General features: G+C 54.2%; 1 protein-coding gene across 1 annotated transcript in view; it reads left to right on the forward strand.

The window, feature by feature from the left end:
* The window catches only part of Cspg4 (chondroitin sulfate proteoglycan 4), a 35725-nt gene that overhangs the window by 6419 nt on the left and 15438 nt on the right, over positions 1 to 13868 (forward strand). The window contains exon 2 of the mRNA XM_005347404.2: positions 12484 to 12647. Within this exon, the coding sequence (XP_005347461.1) occupies positions 12484 to 12647 (164 nt within the window). The remainder of the gene's footprint in view (positions 1 to 12483; positions 12648 to 13868) is intronic.

Consider the following 13868-nt stretch of genomic DNA (forward strand, 5'->3'; position numbering starts at 1 on the left):
CTGGGGAGCAGAGGAGACTGGGGAGAGGAGACCAACTTCCGTTCCCACCTAAGAGCAAACCCTTCCCCGCCCACATTTCAGGAGGGGGCAGCTATAAATATCAATGGGCCCAGGATGCTGATTCCCACGAGGAGAGTTCCTCCCTGCTGCAGCTGGGGCAAGGCAGCCTTGCCTCCCCACCCCCTTCTGGCAGAGGGAGAACAAATCACCATTTTGGGGAGTCTCTGGGCTATGGATGAGTTCTTTCCTATTCTCATTTTGACTCCACCCCCTCCTTTCCTGCTCTCATCCCTGGGCTGGACCTTCTATGGGGAGGCAAGAGGCTAGGCACAGTGGTTACAAACATAGTGTTAGAGCGCTCATCTGGGAGTAGATTCCAGCTCTAACACTCTCGTGTGACCTTGGCTTGGCCCCCTCTGAGCCTCCAGTTAGTCCTTTATAAAACAGGAAAGAATAACTCCTGCTTCTCACATGTGTTAAAGACAACGAAGCCAGACCAAGGCCTGGAATAAACAAACGGTCTATGGGCCCTTGTGCCCGAGGTTGCTGATATTCGGTTCCTCCTGTCTTTCTGGGGTGGGTGGCTCAGCTGTGGGGTGCTCCTGCTCAGGAAAGGTTCCAAGGCAAGGACTCAGTGAAGGCTGCCAGCTTACTGCTGCCCACTCACCGCACCCCCAGGCCAGGACCCCTCACAAAGTGGAGACAGGACTCCACTCTATCCTGCTTGAGGGCTCAGGTTCTGCCCTGCTCACCTACAGGAGCAGAAGGCCCCTCCTGAGTGCCCAGAGCCCGCTTCCCACTAGATGAGGGCCCTGAACAAGGCACCCTAAGCTGGCATGCAGCTGAAACTCAGTCAGAGGATGCCAAGTGAGTGTCCAAAGGTACTCAAATCCCAGGCCCAGAGAAAGCAAGTGGGCAGGGAAAAATGGCTCCAGTACTGTTTACGGGCAGGGGAACACAGAATCCTGTCTTTTTCTTGCCCTCTGCCAACCCCACGGGGCTTTTCTTGATACACTGTCCAATTCTGACAAGAGCCCAATGACCTTGACATAAAGTGGCTTGACATCAGAGTACCACAGGGCCACTAACACCACTTGTAATCAGCAATGGTAGCTACATAGCAACGGGCAGAAATACAGGCTGAGAGAAGTTGAAAAGAAATCTCTGGGATGTTGGTGATGTCCATGTGTGAGCCCCATGAGGACAGGTGAGAAGTTAATTTCCAGAGAGGTCTACAGGGTGTGAAGTCCAGCACTGTGACTCCAGAAGAACCCTTGGGAAGAAGGACTACCCAATCCTAAGTCTCGGGTTGAGATCCTACTGTGTGGATACCTCTGCCTTCATTTTATAGCGCATTGGGAAAGGGTAGGCTAGCTCCCCGGATGTGCTAATAGAATCCAGGCGCTTACCCCTGGCTGTTTCTGTCTCCAGGCATCTGGGGCCCGTGTGCTTCTGGTCACCCATCTGCAGCCCAGCTGAGCCCTTCTAGAAATAGGGAGTGAGATGGAGATTTCTTCCTCCAATTAGTGACATCCGAGAGAGAGGTAGGGGACTTGAGCCTATGTTTACTATGCGACAGGTTGAGATATCTGACCCTGCTGTGTGGCCTTCAACAGACCCCTGTCCCTCTCTGTGCCTCTGCCTGGGAACTTTAATCTCCCAGTTCTGAATCCAAGCTCTTAAGAACAAGACGGGGGCTCAGCTTCTAGCTAGCTGCTTGTCCCGGGCCACACAGTAAGATGGGCTTCAGGGCACTGATGAGCCAGTGTTCTCTGGCATTGGGAATCACTTCCCAAAGTTAGCCCCAGACCCTGGGGCTCTCCCAGAATGAGAGCTTCCCTCCACCCCTGGGTTCCCATCTTCCACCCCCTAGCTTGGCCCCACCCTGCCAAAAATAAACTCCGACCACCCCATTTTGTCCCAGCCAGACCCACCCAGCCCCTCCAGAGCCAGTTGAGTCACTACTCGGGACTGCTCCTTTTTTTAACCATCTGAGTCACCGGTTGTGGCTATGGCTGCATGACACATGCCCAAGCTGCAGCCAGCCCATAGCCCCTAATAAGCACAACGGTGACAACGGTGACAGCGGTGACAGCGACTGCATAGCAACTGGCAGCAGGTGGCTGTCCCTGCTGCTTTGGCTTGGAACCTCTCAGGACTGGGAAGCGCACTCTCTAGTAAGCCTAAGGTGTAGCTGACCCCAGAGGCCCTGCCTTACCTGTAGCATTTTATTGCCCTGCCACCAGACTTAGTCTTGTACACTCAGAGAACCAGAGAGGGGTCCCCAAACCCAGGTTCTAGGGATGAATGAAAAGGCCTGGCTTCTAGAGTGAAAGTCACGGAGATGTCCACTATTGCCCTGGCCTATTTGGTTCCAGCTCAGGTCCCACACTGTGCCTGAAATGCCCGCTTGTGGCTTCCCCTGTTGCTCCTGCCTACCACTGGGATGCTGCTGTCTCTCCCATACTCCTTCCACCCCATCTCTGCTTCTCCATCTTGACCATCCCTGTCCCTGACTGGCTCTCTCAATTTCTCCCATATCTGTGATTCCTCTCTCTCCATCGCCTCCTTCCCCATTGCTAGCTCTGCATCTTTGCCTCTCCCCCTCTGGTCCAGCACTTTCTTTCTGTCATCCTCTACCCAGTTTGGATGACAGTCTAAAGTGCTCCCTCTGAAGATGGCACCCCCTAGATGCTCCTCCATCTTCTCAGTAGACAAAATAGACCCACATCCACCCATTCCCAAATGGGAGTCTGGGCCCTGGAGACCAATAATCCCGAGAGAAATTTTCCATCCCCCTCACCCAGGCCCTGTCCCCTAGCCCAAAGCATAGACGACATCCTGTCCCAGGGAATGTCAGGATCCCACAGACACTTCCTCAGAGCCTGGGGGATGGGGAGGGGGCCTGGGAATGGCCCCTCCTTGAGCACTGCCTGAGCAAGGGCCTGCACAACTTCAAATCCTATCCTCTGTCTGTGGCTATGCCTCCAGCTATAAATAGGGGCTCACAGTCTATTTTCTTTGAAAACAAGCGTCAGACTGGGTCACCATGGCCAGAAAAAGCACTCCCTGGCTGGAACAGTCTCCCACCCTTCCTCAGTCACTGTATTTAGGCCCCTTAGGTGGTTAGCAGGGCTGGAAAAAAGGTTAGAGGTGAGACACAGTGGAGAATATTCAAGGCAGTCTCCACAGTGCTACCTGGGCCACCTGGGCCACCTGGGCCACCTGAGGGCATGTGGTCACCCTTTATACACCCTCCCTGCCATCTCCCTTGATCACACAAGTGACCTTGTGCCTGAGATCATAGTGTCAACAAAAAGAAGTGACGGCACACAACTCTCCACAGTTGAGTGACTTTGAGCCCCAAATGAAAGGAGGGTGCCTTGGCTGTAAGACAAGGGGAGGGAGGCATGAGGTCTGTTTTCAGGGAGAAAGAAGAAAGAGCTAGATCCAAGACAGGGCATGGGTGTCTGCTAGATCTGGACAGAAAAGCCTGAGGTCCAGCAAGGCTGGCGCATGGTTAAGTTCAAGGGAGATGAGGATGAAGGCTGTGGACAGGCACAAGGTCACTCAGGGTCTTCCACATCAGTTTAACTGTGGCTACTACCTGCAGTGGAAAGCAGGAAGCTAACTTAGGCGGGCACGGGATGGTAGCCATCTGCCTTGTAGAATGACACAATGGGAAGGAAAATTAATTTGAGGGAGAATTTAGAGGCAGAGGCAGGATAGATGGAAAATGGACATCCCTTGGCTGTGAGGACGGAGGAATATGTGCATCCTGGAGAACTCAGACTTCTGTCTATAGTGGCTGGAAGTGGAAACTTTACTGGGCCAGTGTGCAGGTTGGGACAACATGACCTTGTTTGCTGAGTGGGGTTGGACATGGGAGTTACTAGCCCAGATGTCCAGAACCACTGGTAGTGGACCTGGGGCTCAGTAAAAGAGGCCATACCTGAGACTGAAAGAAAAAAAGATGGGCACATTGTAACAAGAGCAGGATTTAGCTCCTGGGAGCCACAGGTGGCAGGAAACGCAATGGGACCCACCTCCAATAGGAGGCAGACCCACAGGAGATGTGATACGTCCTTCAGGGCTCTGTGCATGGCCTGATTAGCCCTTGACTCCGTGATTTCTGGGCCCTACCTTCTAGCCACAGACTCTTATGGCTGGGCACTGGCCACTGTGATGTTTTGTTGCTCAGCCCGTCTGAGACAGATCTCCTTGATAGAAATTCCCAAGACAGGCTAGGCTGTGGTGGCACACTCCTTTAATCCCAGCACTCGGGAGGCAGAGGCAGGTGGATGTCTGTGAGTTCGAGGCCAGCATGATCTACAAGAGCTAGTTCCAGGATAGGATAGGCTCCAAAGCTACAGAAAAACCCTGTCTCGGAAACCCCCCCCCAAAAAAAAAGAGAGAGGGGGAGGGAAGGAGAGAATGAGGGAGGGAAGGAAGGAAGAAATTTCCAGGACTAAGGAAATGGCTTAGAGGTTAGGACCACTGACTTCTTTTCCAGAGGACATGAGTTTGATTTCCAGCACCTGAATGGCAGCTCACAGCTGGCTATAACTTCAGTTTCAGGGAATCTGACACCCTCTTCTGGTCTCCACAGGGACTGCATGCATGAGTGCCCAGACACACATGGAGGCAAACACCCATACACATAAAATAAATAAATAATAAAGTTTTTTTTTAAAGGAAACTCTTGAATAGGACCAAATGTCACCTCCTTTTGATCTCTACTCCTCTGCCTACTGGTCCTTCCTCCACTACATGTCCATGGTGCTCCCTCCACCTACTGTCCATGGTGCTCCCTCCACCTACATGTCCATGGTGCTCCCTCCACCTACATGTCCATGGTTCTTCCTCCATCTACATGTCTATAGTGCTCCCTCCACCTACATGTCCATGGTGCTCCCTCCACCTACATGTCCATGGTGCCCTACGTGGGGACACGAGCCTGGGTCTTACCCTGAAGAGCTTCTAGCATGCAGGCTTGTCTCTTAGTGGTAAAGCACATGCTTAGTATCACATACACAAACACATACACTGCCTGTCTGCCTGTGTGTCTGTCTATGTTATAGGAGACAGATGATCCCTAATCCAGCTCCTGATGAGAAACATCTATCTGGAGGTCTCTCCCTCTTCTTCCCTAAATGTTAGACATGATTGTTCCGAGGAACATGACCTGTTCTGCACACAAATGCCACCAAGCTTTAATTTCAGAACTGCCCAGGCCCACAGTCATTGTTTCCTATCCCAGCTCACCCCTTCCATCTCCAAATCCAGCCTGCCAGGCAAGGGAACTCTGAGATACCTTCCCAACACCCCCACTCTCATGACTGGTCTGTGGCATTGTGGTCTATGTCTGTATGAGCTGCCTGTAAGAGGTCTTGGCCCAATAGATACTCTCAGAGTAGCTCCCCCCACACACACACTCCAGGCCTCGTTCCTAGACCCCCTTTTCTCCACTCTCCCTGACCTCCAAGATCCCAGTGGGCAGGACTGGCACTTAATCACTGGCTTCTGAGAAGACTGGGCCACCTCTTGCCAGCCCCTCCCTCTTCCAGCAGCTCCCAGAGCCCACCCGCAGCTGCTCCAGGAGAAGCCAGGCCTCCTCACCCTGCCAGCCAAAGCAGATGCGTTCCCTCCGGTCCTCCGCTCCTCCCACTTCCACCCGACCCTGACAGAGGGAGCCTCAGGGGGACAAGAAGGGAAAAAGTGTGTCTTCCCCAGGAAAGATGCCAAGCCTCACACCCTCCTCCCACCACAGCCAGTGCAGATGCTTCACTTCCGATGGCAGCCACCACTTCTGTGTGCATACACCTCCCTGCTGGCACTCACATCACCCAACTCTGGCACCACACTCCCAGGGACTTCAGCCCTGACCTCTGTCCCTGCGAACCCCATGAACAGGGAATTGTCGTCTCTAAGCCTCAGTGTCCCCACTTATAAGATGGGAGGTGTCTCGGAGAGATCCTGCTAGGGCTCCATGGAGTCCCTTCTTTTTCTTTTGCATGCCATTAACCTTATCCCAGCCTGAGCCCACTGAGATGGGAATCTCACACCCCCGAGGGCCTGGCCAGCAAGGGATGGGGAATGTGGGAGAGGGCCTAGAAATCCACCCATCTGAACAAGGAGGAAAATTATAAGGCAGAGAAAAGCCTCTTGGAATTGCTCCCCCCATCACTGGTTCCTCCCTCTTTGCCTCGGGCTGGGGAGCAGCGGAGCTCTACAAAGACTCCTTTGAGACCCGCTTCCTCCAGTCTCAGCCTCCAGCCTAGTGGACTCTGCGCTATTGGTTCCATCACAACCTCTCATTTTCCCTCCTACTTCCTCTAGTGCCCCACATGGCCCCCGGGCTGGGATGTGTTGCTGGAAGCCCAGGATACTAGCCCTGCCCCTAGAGAGCTCACAGGGCATCGCCCAGTGCCTTCCTGCTTTCTCTCCAGGAGCCCACATCCCTCATGTGAGCCTCTGCTTTGGAAAGCATCCTCAATCTATGGCCCACAGCGTGGCTTACTGACTGGTGGTAGTTGTTTAGAGGACCAGGAGCTGAGGCCAGGGCCAGAGGTGGAGCTCAGGCAATAACTGAGGAAACCATCTTCTGTTCTTGCCTCTTTGGATTTTCAGGGGACCAAAAAGTCAGTGAGAGAGTGAAGGTCCAAGTGTGATTCTTGTGGCCGCACAGTTGTTGGGGTGAGGGGAAGCAGGTCATGCTGACCCCAGCAGAAGTCTTGGTGTTCATTGGTGGAGGCCATTTGCCTGTGACTGACAGTGCTTGGTGGTCCAGCGCTGCCCTGGGATGGGGTCTCGTCCTGAGAGGGAGAATGAACGAGTTCTGCTCTAAATCCCGGTCCCTTGTGATTTTGAGCTAGCCCGGAATCAGCTGAGCTTAGCTAAAGAACAGTGACCGTGTGCCGTCTTCAGGGAGCCCTTAGCAGGGGGAGGTGACGAGGCTGCTCACCCCAACATCATGCCTGTGGAAGCTGTCACCCCTTTGGTCCGACCTGAATCTGTTCCATTTCATCTTCTCCTCCTTACCTTCAGAGTAGCAGAGGTGAAGAAAGGTGGTGGCCAGGGTCAGGGTGGTAGCTTGGCCTCGGAGTGGGTGAGTGCTGATGGGGGTGGGAGGTGGGGAGCAGATTTGGGAGTAGATAACCACCCCCAAGCTAGGCCCACTAGGCAGATTTGCCCTTGCCAAGGGGTCCAAGAAACGGGCAGTATGGTAGATTATCCTGCAGTCCTGGTCAACCGGGATGCAGAAACCAGTTCTATGAGTCTTTGGACCTGGGGTCTCTCCTCCTCCCAGACCTCACTTTCACCTACATGCTCTGTCCAGGTGTGCCGACCCGCACCCACCACCGCACACACCCTAGTCTGGGGGACTCCATAAGCTGCTTTTGCCTCCCTATCACTTTGCTCCCCCAGCCCAGAGCAGGGAGAGCCAGTAGCCAGGGCACCAGTCTTTGGTGGAGAAAAGAGAAGGAGTCCTTGGAGATACAAGGAGAGGCAGGCAAGCTGGCCTGAGGGCTGGGTGACCTCAGAGAGAGCTCCGTGGCTCATGCAGGGCATTGGGCCCATTGCTCTTACAAAGGCTGTATTCAGCCCCAGGTGGGTCCGCCACCCCCATGGCCGGTAGACAGAGAGCCCTTCATCCCTGCCTCAGCCCTCCCAAGAGTCTGGACCACAGACCTCTAGACTCCCTTGAAAACTCCAACCTCACCCTGCCTTCTCAGACCTGGAACCAGGATGGATTATTACCCCGATGGCAAACCCCACAGGCTGCAGTAGAGAAATACAGCTTCCCTGAGGCAGGATCCTCTTCTTCCCCACTCACTGGGCACCCTCATTGCAACCCACAGCAGTAGGCTTCTGCCTTTGCCGTCTCCCTTGGCTTCTCCATCTCCTTTTCTAACTCTAGGCTGTGTCCCTTGCATTCAGTCTTGGTGAGGAGGGGCACTATGTCTCATTTTCAGTGTTTTCCTCGGACTTTCTCTCTCCCAGACTAGCTCTTCTTTTCCATCCCAATTGCTGCATTAGGCTCAGTGTGTGAGTCTGTGTGTCTGTTTGTCTGTGTCTGTGTATGTACCTTTCTCTGTGTCTCTGTGTGTGTCATGTCTGTCTGTGTTTGTCTGTCTCTGTGTCTGTCTTTCTGTCTTTATGTGTGTGTCTGTGTGTATCTGTGTGTCTGACTGTCTGTATGTGTGTATAGCTGTGTATGTATCTGTCTGTGTGTCTGCCTATCTGTGTGTGTATGTGTGGCAGTGTGTATGTCTGTGTCTTCATCTCTGTGTATCTATCTCTGTTTCTGTCTGTCTTTCTGTCTCTGTGTGTGTCTGTGTGTATCTGTGTGTGTGCGTCTGTATGTGTGCGTGTCTGTGTGTCTGTCTGTATGTGTGTGTGCCTCTGTGTGTCTGTCTGTCTGTCTGTGTGTCAGTCTGTCTGTCTGTGTGTCTGTGTGGGTACATGCATGTGTATATAAACAAGTGAGTGACGGATGAAGCTTGGTCCCCTGTCTCTCTCACCTATCTCTCTTTCAGCAGCACTGGGCATCACCCCATGTTCACATACCCAGGGCTCCCACCCCCACCCTGCACTCAGCTGGGCAGCAGGCACTCCTACTGCCATCCTGCCCAACAGCTCTGGGCTCCCATTTTCTCCCTTATAAAGTCAGGCGACGGCAGACAACGAGGAATGCTGGTGCTGCCCATGACGCAAGCCAGCCATGGAGGCATGACTGACTGCCCTAGGCTATGAGGGGCTGTAAGCATGGAGCTCACAAGGGCTTCACTGCCAGGGTTTGGGTACTGTGGGTGGTGCTGGGGTGAGGTTCAGACAGTGGCTGAGCAGAGACCTCAAGCTTACCTTTCTGAAACCAAGTCTGATAGCTTCCCCACTGTGTCCCCGATATGTCCTGTGCCACAGAGAACTTTGATATTGTGGAACTTGTTCTGCATGGATGGGGGACCCAGGATGGGTAGCCAAAGGCCTGACTCTCCGGTACTTCCTAGGACAGGGAGTTGTCTTCCCAGTTACAGGAAGATGGGCATGAGGGATAAAGGTGAGAGAAGAGAGAACAGGAGGGTCAGAGGCCTAAGGTGGGCTGTGGCAAGACCGAGAGTCATAGGCAGAGGCATTGAGAGAACAGATAGAAAGAAAGACCATTGGCTTGCAGAGTTCGGAGGAGTATGAGGAGCTGGGTCTACAGCAGTGCCCCAGCACACGGTAAAGCATGTAAACTGAAAACCTTGCTCCCAGCCAGGCAGGGAGAGCTAAAACACATAGGTACTCCCTACATAGGGCCCCGTTGTCCCCAGAGCCGACTGACCAGCCGAAGGTTGAGCACCCTAAGAAGCAACTTCAGGTGTAGCATGATAGTAATCCTGTAATCCTACCAGGTGATGCAGAGTTCAAGGATAACGTCAACTACATAGTGACCCTACCCTGACAAAACTAAATGCTGAGTGCTCCCTGGGGCAGGGACCAATCCCCATGGACGCACTTAGTCGTCCCAGGCTTCCAGGAGGAACCAGCACAATCCGGGGCCTGCCAAAGGATGGCTATCTTGAAGACTGACCAAAGCTGCTCCTGACCATCTGTGAGAGGGACCATCATGGCAGGACATGAGCTCTTTCTGTCTCCTGACCCTGAGTCTCAGGAAAAGCATGGAGCCACCCCACCCTGGGGCCCAGACAGCAGCTCCCTGTTCATGAGAGGAAGGGTGGGAAGCCACGAGGCCTTCTCCGCCTTCGGCAGAGCTCTGGGATGGGAGGGGCAGGAGCCCTCTAGGAACACATGGCCTCTTTGAGGGAGCAGGCCTGCCCAAGTAATGGCAGGCAGGCAAGGGAGGCAGGACGAGCTGGGCACAATCGCTCCTCTGTCCTAGCAGCTCTGAGCCCTTACGCGTATACACAAACACATAGCCTTAGACAAACCCCAAAGACGCCCGGCAGCCACCCACACACTCAAGCACATGCACGCACATCTGCGTAGCCCTGGACACTCACCTGTGACCTAAGCCCACACAGGCAGCAAGCAGCCTTCCTGCCTCTCCAGTTCATCTCCCAGAGCCTAGGGCGTTTGCCCCTCCCACACAGAGGGCTTGGCCTAAGCACACTACAATAACCTCCCCTCCTCAGCCCATACCACTAACTCTCTCTGCCTGTAAGTTATCTAGAACCAGCAGGGGGCATGGGAGCTGATGCTGCCACCCCTTTCCCCCTCCCTGCAGAAGGATCTCTGCATCCCTACCAGCCTTTCACTGATCCTAATCTCTGAGAGTATTTATTCCTCTTCCTTGGTGATGCCACCCTCACCTCCTCCAGGAAGGCCTCTGAGATTGACTTCTAGCTCGTTATTTCTTCATCCCGCACCCTCTTTATATCTGAAGGCCCCTTCCAGCTGCCCCCTACCTAATGACAGCAATTCTGGATGCAGCCTATCAGAGAGAGTAAGAGGAACACGAATATGGAGGTGAGCGGTAGTCCTGTCAGAGTTTCCAAAGCCCCAGCCAGCTTGGCTTCAGAGGCCTCTGTTCGGACAAGGGGGCTTGCCTGGGCTGCACACTCGAGCAACACAAGGCAGCCAGTGTAAGCGACTCTCCACACAGGAAACAGCAGGGCCCAGGCCCTCAATGGGCTTATTCAGACCCCAGCTCTCTGGAAAGTACCTCTGCTTCCTGCCACCCTCCCACTTAGCCAAACGGGCTGCTGCTCTCTCCTGTGGGAAGAGAGCAGAAGCAAGTGGTTCAATGGTTAGGGCCAGCCGTGTTCCTTGGTGCCTGACCCACAGCCCTGGCTTCATCTAAGACCTAAGAAGTTGACATACACTTTCTGTGCAAGGGAGTTTTGGCCCAATTGCTCTCACCAGAGAGAGAGCGCCCTCTTCCTTGGGGGTGGTGAGCATCCCAGATCTCCTTTGCGATGTTTGCCTCTGCAGGATATAAATATTCTCGGAGTGGGCAGCGTCACCTGGCTCACAAAATCCCTGAAGGTTTACTGCTTAGTCTCAGCAGCTGCTCCAAGCCACTCCAGCCCACCGAGGTGGTGGCTCCATCCGGTGGAGGCTGTGTGCCCCACCCTCTGTACCCTGGCTGCCCTTGGTTTAGCCTGCCGCCTTTCCCTCAAGCAGATACGGCACCCCCACAAGTACATACTGCCTGCCAGTTTCCTTGGTCTGAGGTTCCCTGGCACAAGATATGCGGGGGCCTGCAGAGCCTGCCAGCCACACCTGGGCAGGTGGCTTTGCGCTCGCTCTATCCAGGAGCCAGCAGAGAGATTTCAGCTCAGCCCTGAGAACAGCATTATCTTTCCCAGCCATCCTTCCTGGGGCGGAGAAGGCAGGCGCAGGCCCCTGCGGTGGCTGATGCTGCTCTCAGGCGGATGTCAGCTGGCTCAGGCTGGCCAGGGCCCAGCGCTTGTGTGGCTGATGCCAGATCACCTCTATCAGAGCCATCAGCCTGACTGGGCCCTGAAGTCTCAGAGAGGCCTGACTGTGATGAGTCTTTTCCTCCTCCTGTAGCCTTTCCCCAACGCTGGATATCTGCAGGCCGTCAAGGTTCTAATCACCATGAAGGAATGGACCAGAAACTGGTGGTGGGCGGGAGTCAGGGGACAGCGCCTGGAGGGAGACTGAAGGAGGGCAATCTCAGAGTGGTCCAAAGGGAGCCTGGCTGGCGGTCCCTGACCCTGGGGAGACCTCGTCTGTCCTGCTGCCTGAGGATGCTCGCTTTGGTCCAGCAGGCAGACCCATGGTCCCTCCTACCCTAGTGCTCAGATTCAGTCCTGGCTTGGCCTAGAGAAGGAAACTCCGCCGTTGTCTTCCCTGGCTCCTTGGGCAAGTGTGGAAACAGAGAGCCCGGATGTGACTATTCACCAGAGACTGGTGGTAGTGCTGCAGCAGGAAGCAATCGCAGAGTGATGGAGGAAATTCTGGCCCATTCTGAGGCTGACACTACGCGTGCTTTCCATCTGGCCTGAGAGCCTTGGCTTCTTGGCAGATTCCGAGCACTGAGACGCCCCGCCCCACCCCATCCCCAGAGGCACTAGGAAAATAGCACGAGAGAAGAAATCACCTGTCTGCATTCCACCATCTGGCACCAGCTCTGGCCAACCACAGAGGCGAAACATGACCGTGGCAAGGGGTATGAAGAGCCCACCCTAGGAGCAGGAACGTGACCAGGGATCCCCTGTTCCCGGAGACTGTGCCCACCAAGAAAGATGATCAAGACAAGACAGGGAGAGACCAGTCCCAGGATGGGCAGTCGTCAGGGCCCAGAGGTGGTGGAAACATGTGGCTTCAGGAACCCAAGCAGTTCCCAACAGCTGAAGTCCTAACAAGGCCCCTAGACAATGCCACAGAGAGCTATGGGACGCATTAATATGGAGGCCCCTCTGGCAGCACAGCTGTCTGTCTCTGCGGTACCTAGCCTCCTCCTGCCAGGAGCTTGGCCTTGACCACAGCTCTCTCTCTCTCTCTCACCAGCCTCCTTCTTTGGGGAAAACCACCTGGAGGTGCCCGTGCCCACAGCCCTGACCAGAGCAGACTTGCTGCTCCAGTTCTCCACACCTCAGCCCGATGCCCTGCTTCTCTTGGCAGCAGGCCACGCTGACCATCTCCTGCTCCAGCTCTTCTCTGGATGCCTGCAGGTGAGTGGCGCGCCCGGGGACAGGGATAGGCATTCCTTCTCTATCTTAGAACGCCTTGCTTCTGGCTGTGCAACCTCATGGACATCACCTCTGCCCTGGGGTCTTGGTCTGTCCACTGTGAGTGAACGACATCCCAGAAAGAGAGTCTGTTATGGCGCTTCTGCCTACTTGCTGACTTCACTTCTCTTCCTAGCCCCTGGATGGCCATCTGGACTTGAGAGCACTGAACCGCTTCCTCCTTCCACCTCTTCACAGTGTCTGACTGACTGACAGGCTTTCTCACTATGGCCCCGGCTTTTCTCCTTTGCCTGCCTTCCTCTCCCCTGTGCCTAACCAGTCCTCCTTCTTTGACATCTCTGTGTGAGGGAACTAGTCCCTTTTCTAGGGAGTGTCCCGTGCTACTCACCTGACTCAAGTCCCTCCACTGGGGTTTCCACTTCCCGCTAGGCTCCCCTGTGGTATTGTGATACACTCTGTGATCATAACACTGCCATTATCACCTGCTTCTTATTTCCTGCTTTAAGATTAATATTATTAGCAAGGGGGCATTTGACTCTCTCTTGAATCTTCCTACTAATCGTGAAGAGTTTATGGTCCTGGCCTTGGACACATCTGCTTTCATGCCCCATTGGGGTTGAGGGCTCTGACCCTATCATCCTAGGGCTGCCATGGCTTCTCGCTGCCACAAGGTGTCACCCGGGGCCTGGTGCAGTAGTCACAGTGGTGCCTATCACTGTACAGAGATAGTCTGTGGATAGCTAAGGTCTTGTACTCTGCCACCACCCACTCTGGTTCTGGTGTCCATGTCATGGAGGGAGCCTTCTCTGCTGGATCCTCAAAACAGCATCTGGGCTGCTGAGATGGCTCAATAGGTAGATGCACATCTGTGCAGCCCTGGTGGTTGAAGTTCAGTCCCCAGAACCCACAAAGTGGCCGGCGAAAACTGACTCCTGAGAGTTGTCTTCTACATGTGCATGCACACACACGCACATGCACACACACACACATGCACATGCACACACACACACGCACATGCACAGGCTCACACACACATTGAATTAAAAAAAAAAAAAAAACACAAACCATCCCTTTAGGTTCTTATCCTGTGCACTGAGCCAAGCTACTTTTCCTTGCTAAAGGGGTTCACCAGGAAATTCCAGAGTTCCTATTGCTCCTCCAGAAGTAATTTTTCTAGAATCCAAACCAGGTTTTCTGGCACTG

Source organism: Microtus ochrogaster, chromosome 5 (assembly GCF_000317375.1).
Source record: "Microtus ochrogaster isolate Prairie Vole_2 chromosome 5, MicOch1.0, whole genome shotgun sequence".
In the NCBI taxonomy this organism is placed as follows: domain Eukaryota; kingdom Metazoa; phylum Chordata; class Mammalia; order Rodentia; family Cricetidae; genus Microtus; species Microtus ochrogaster.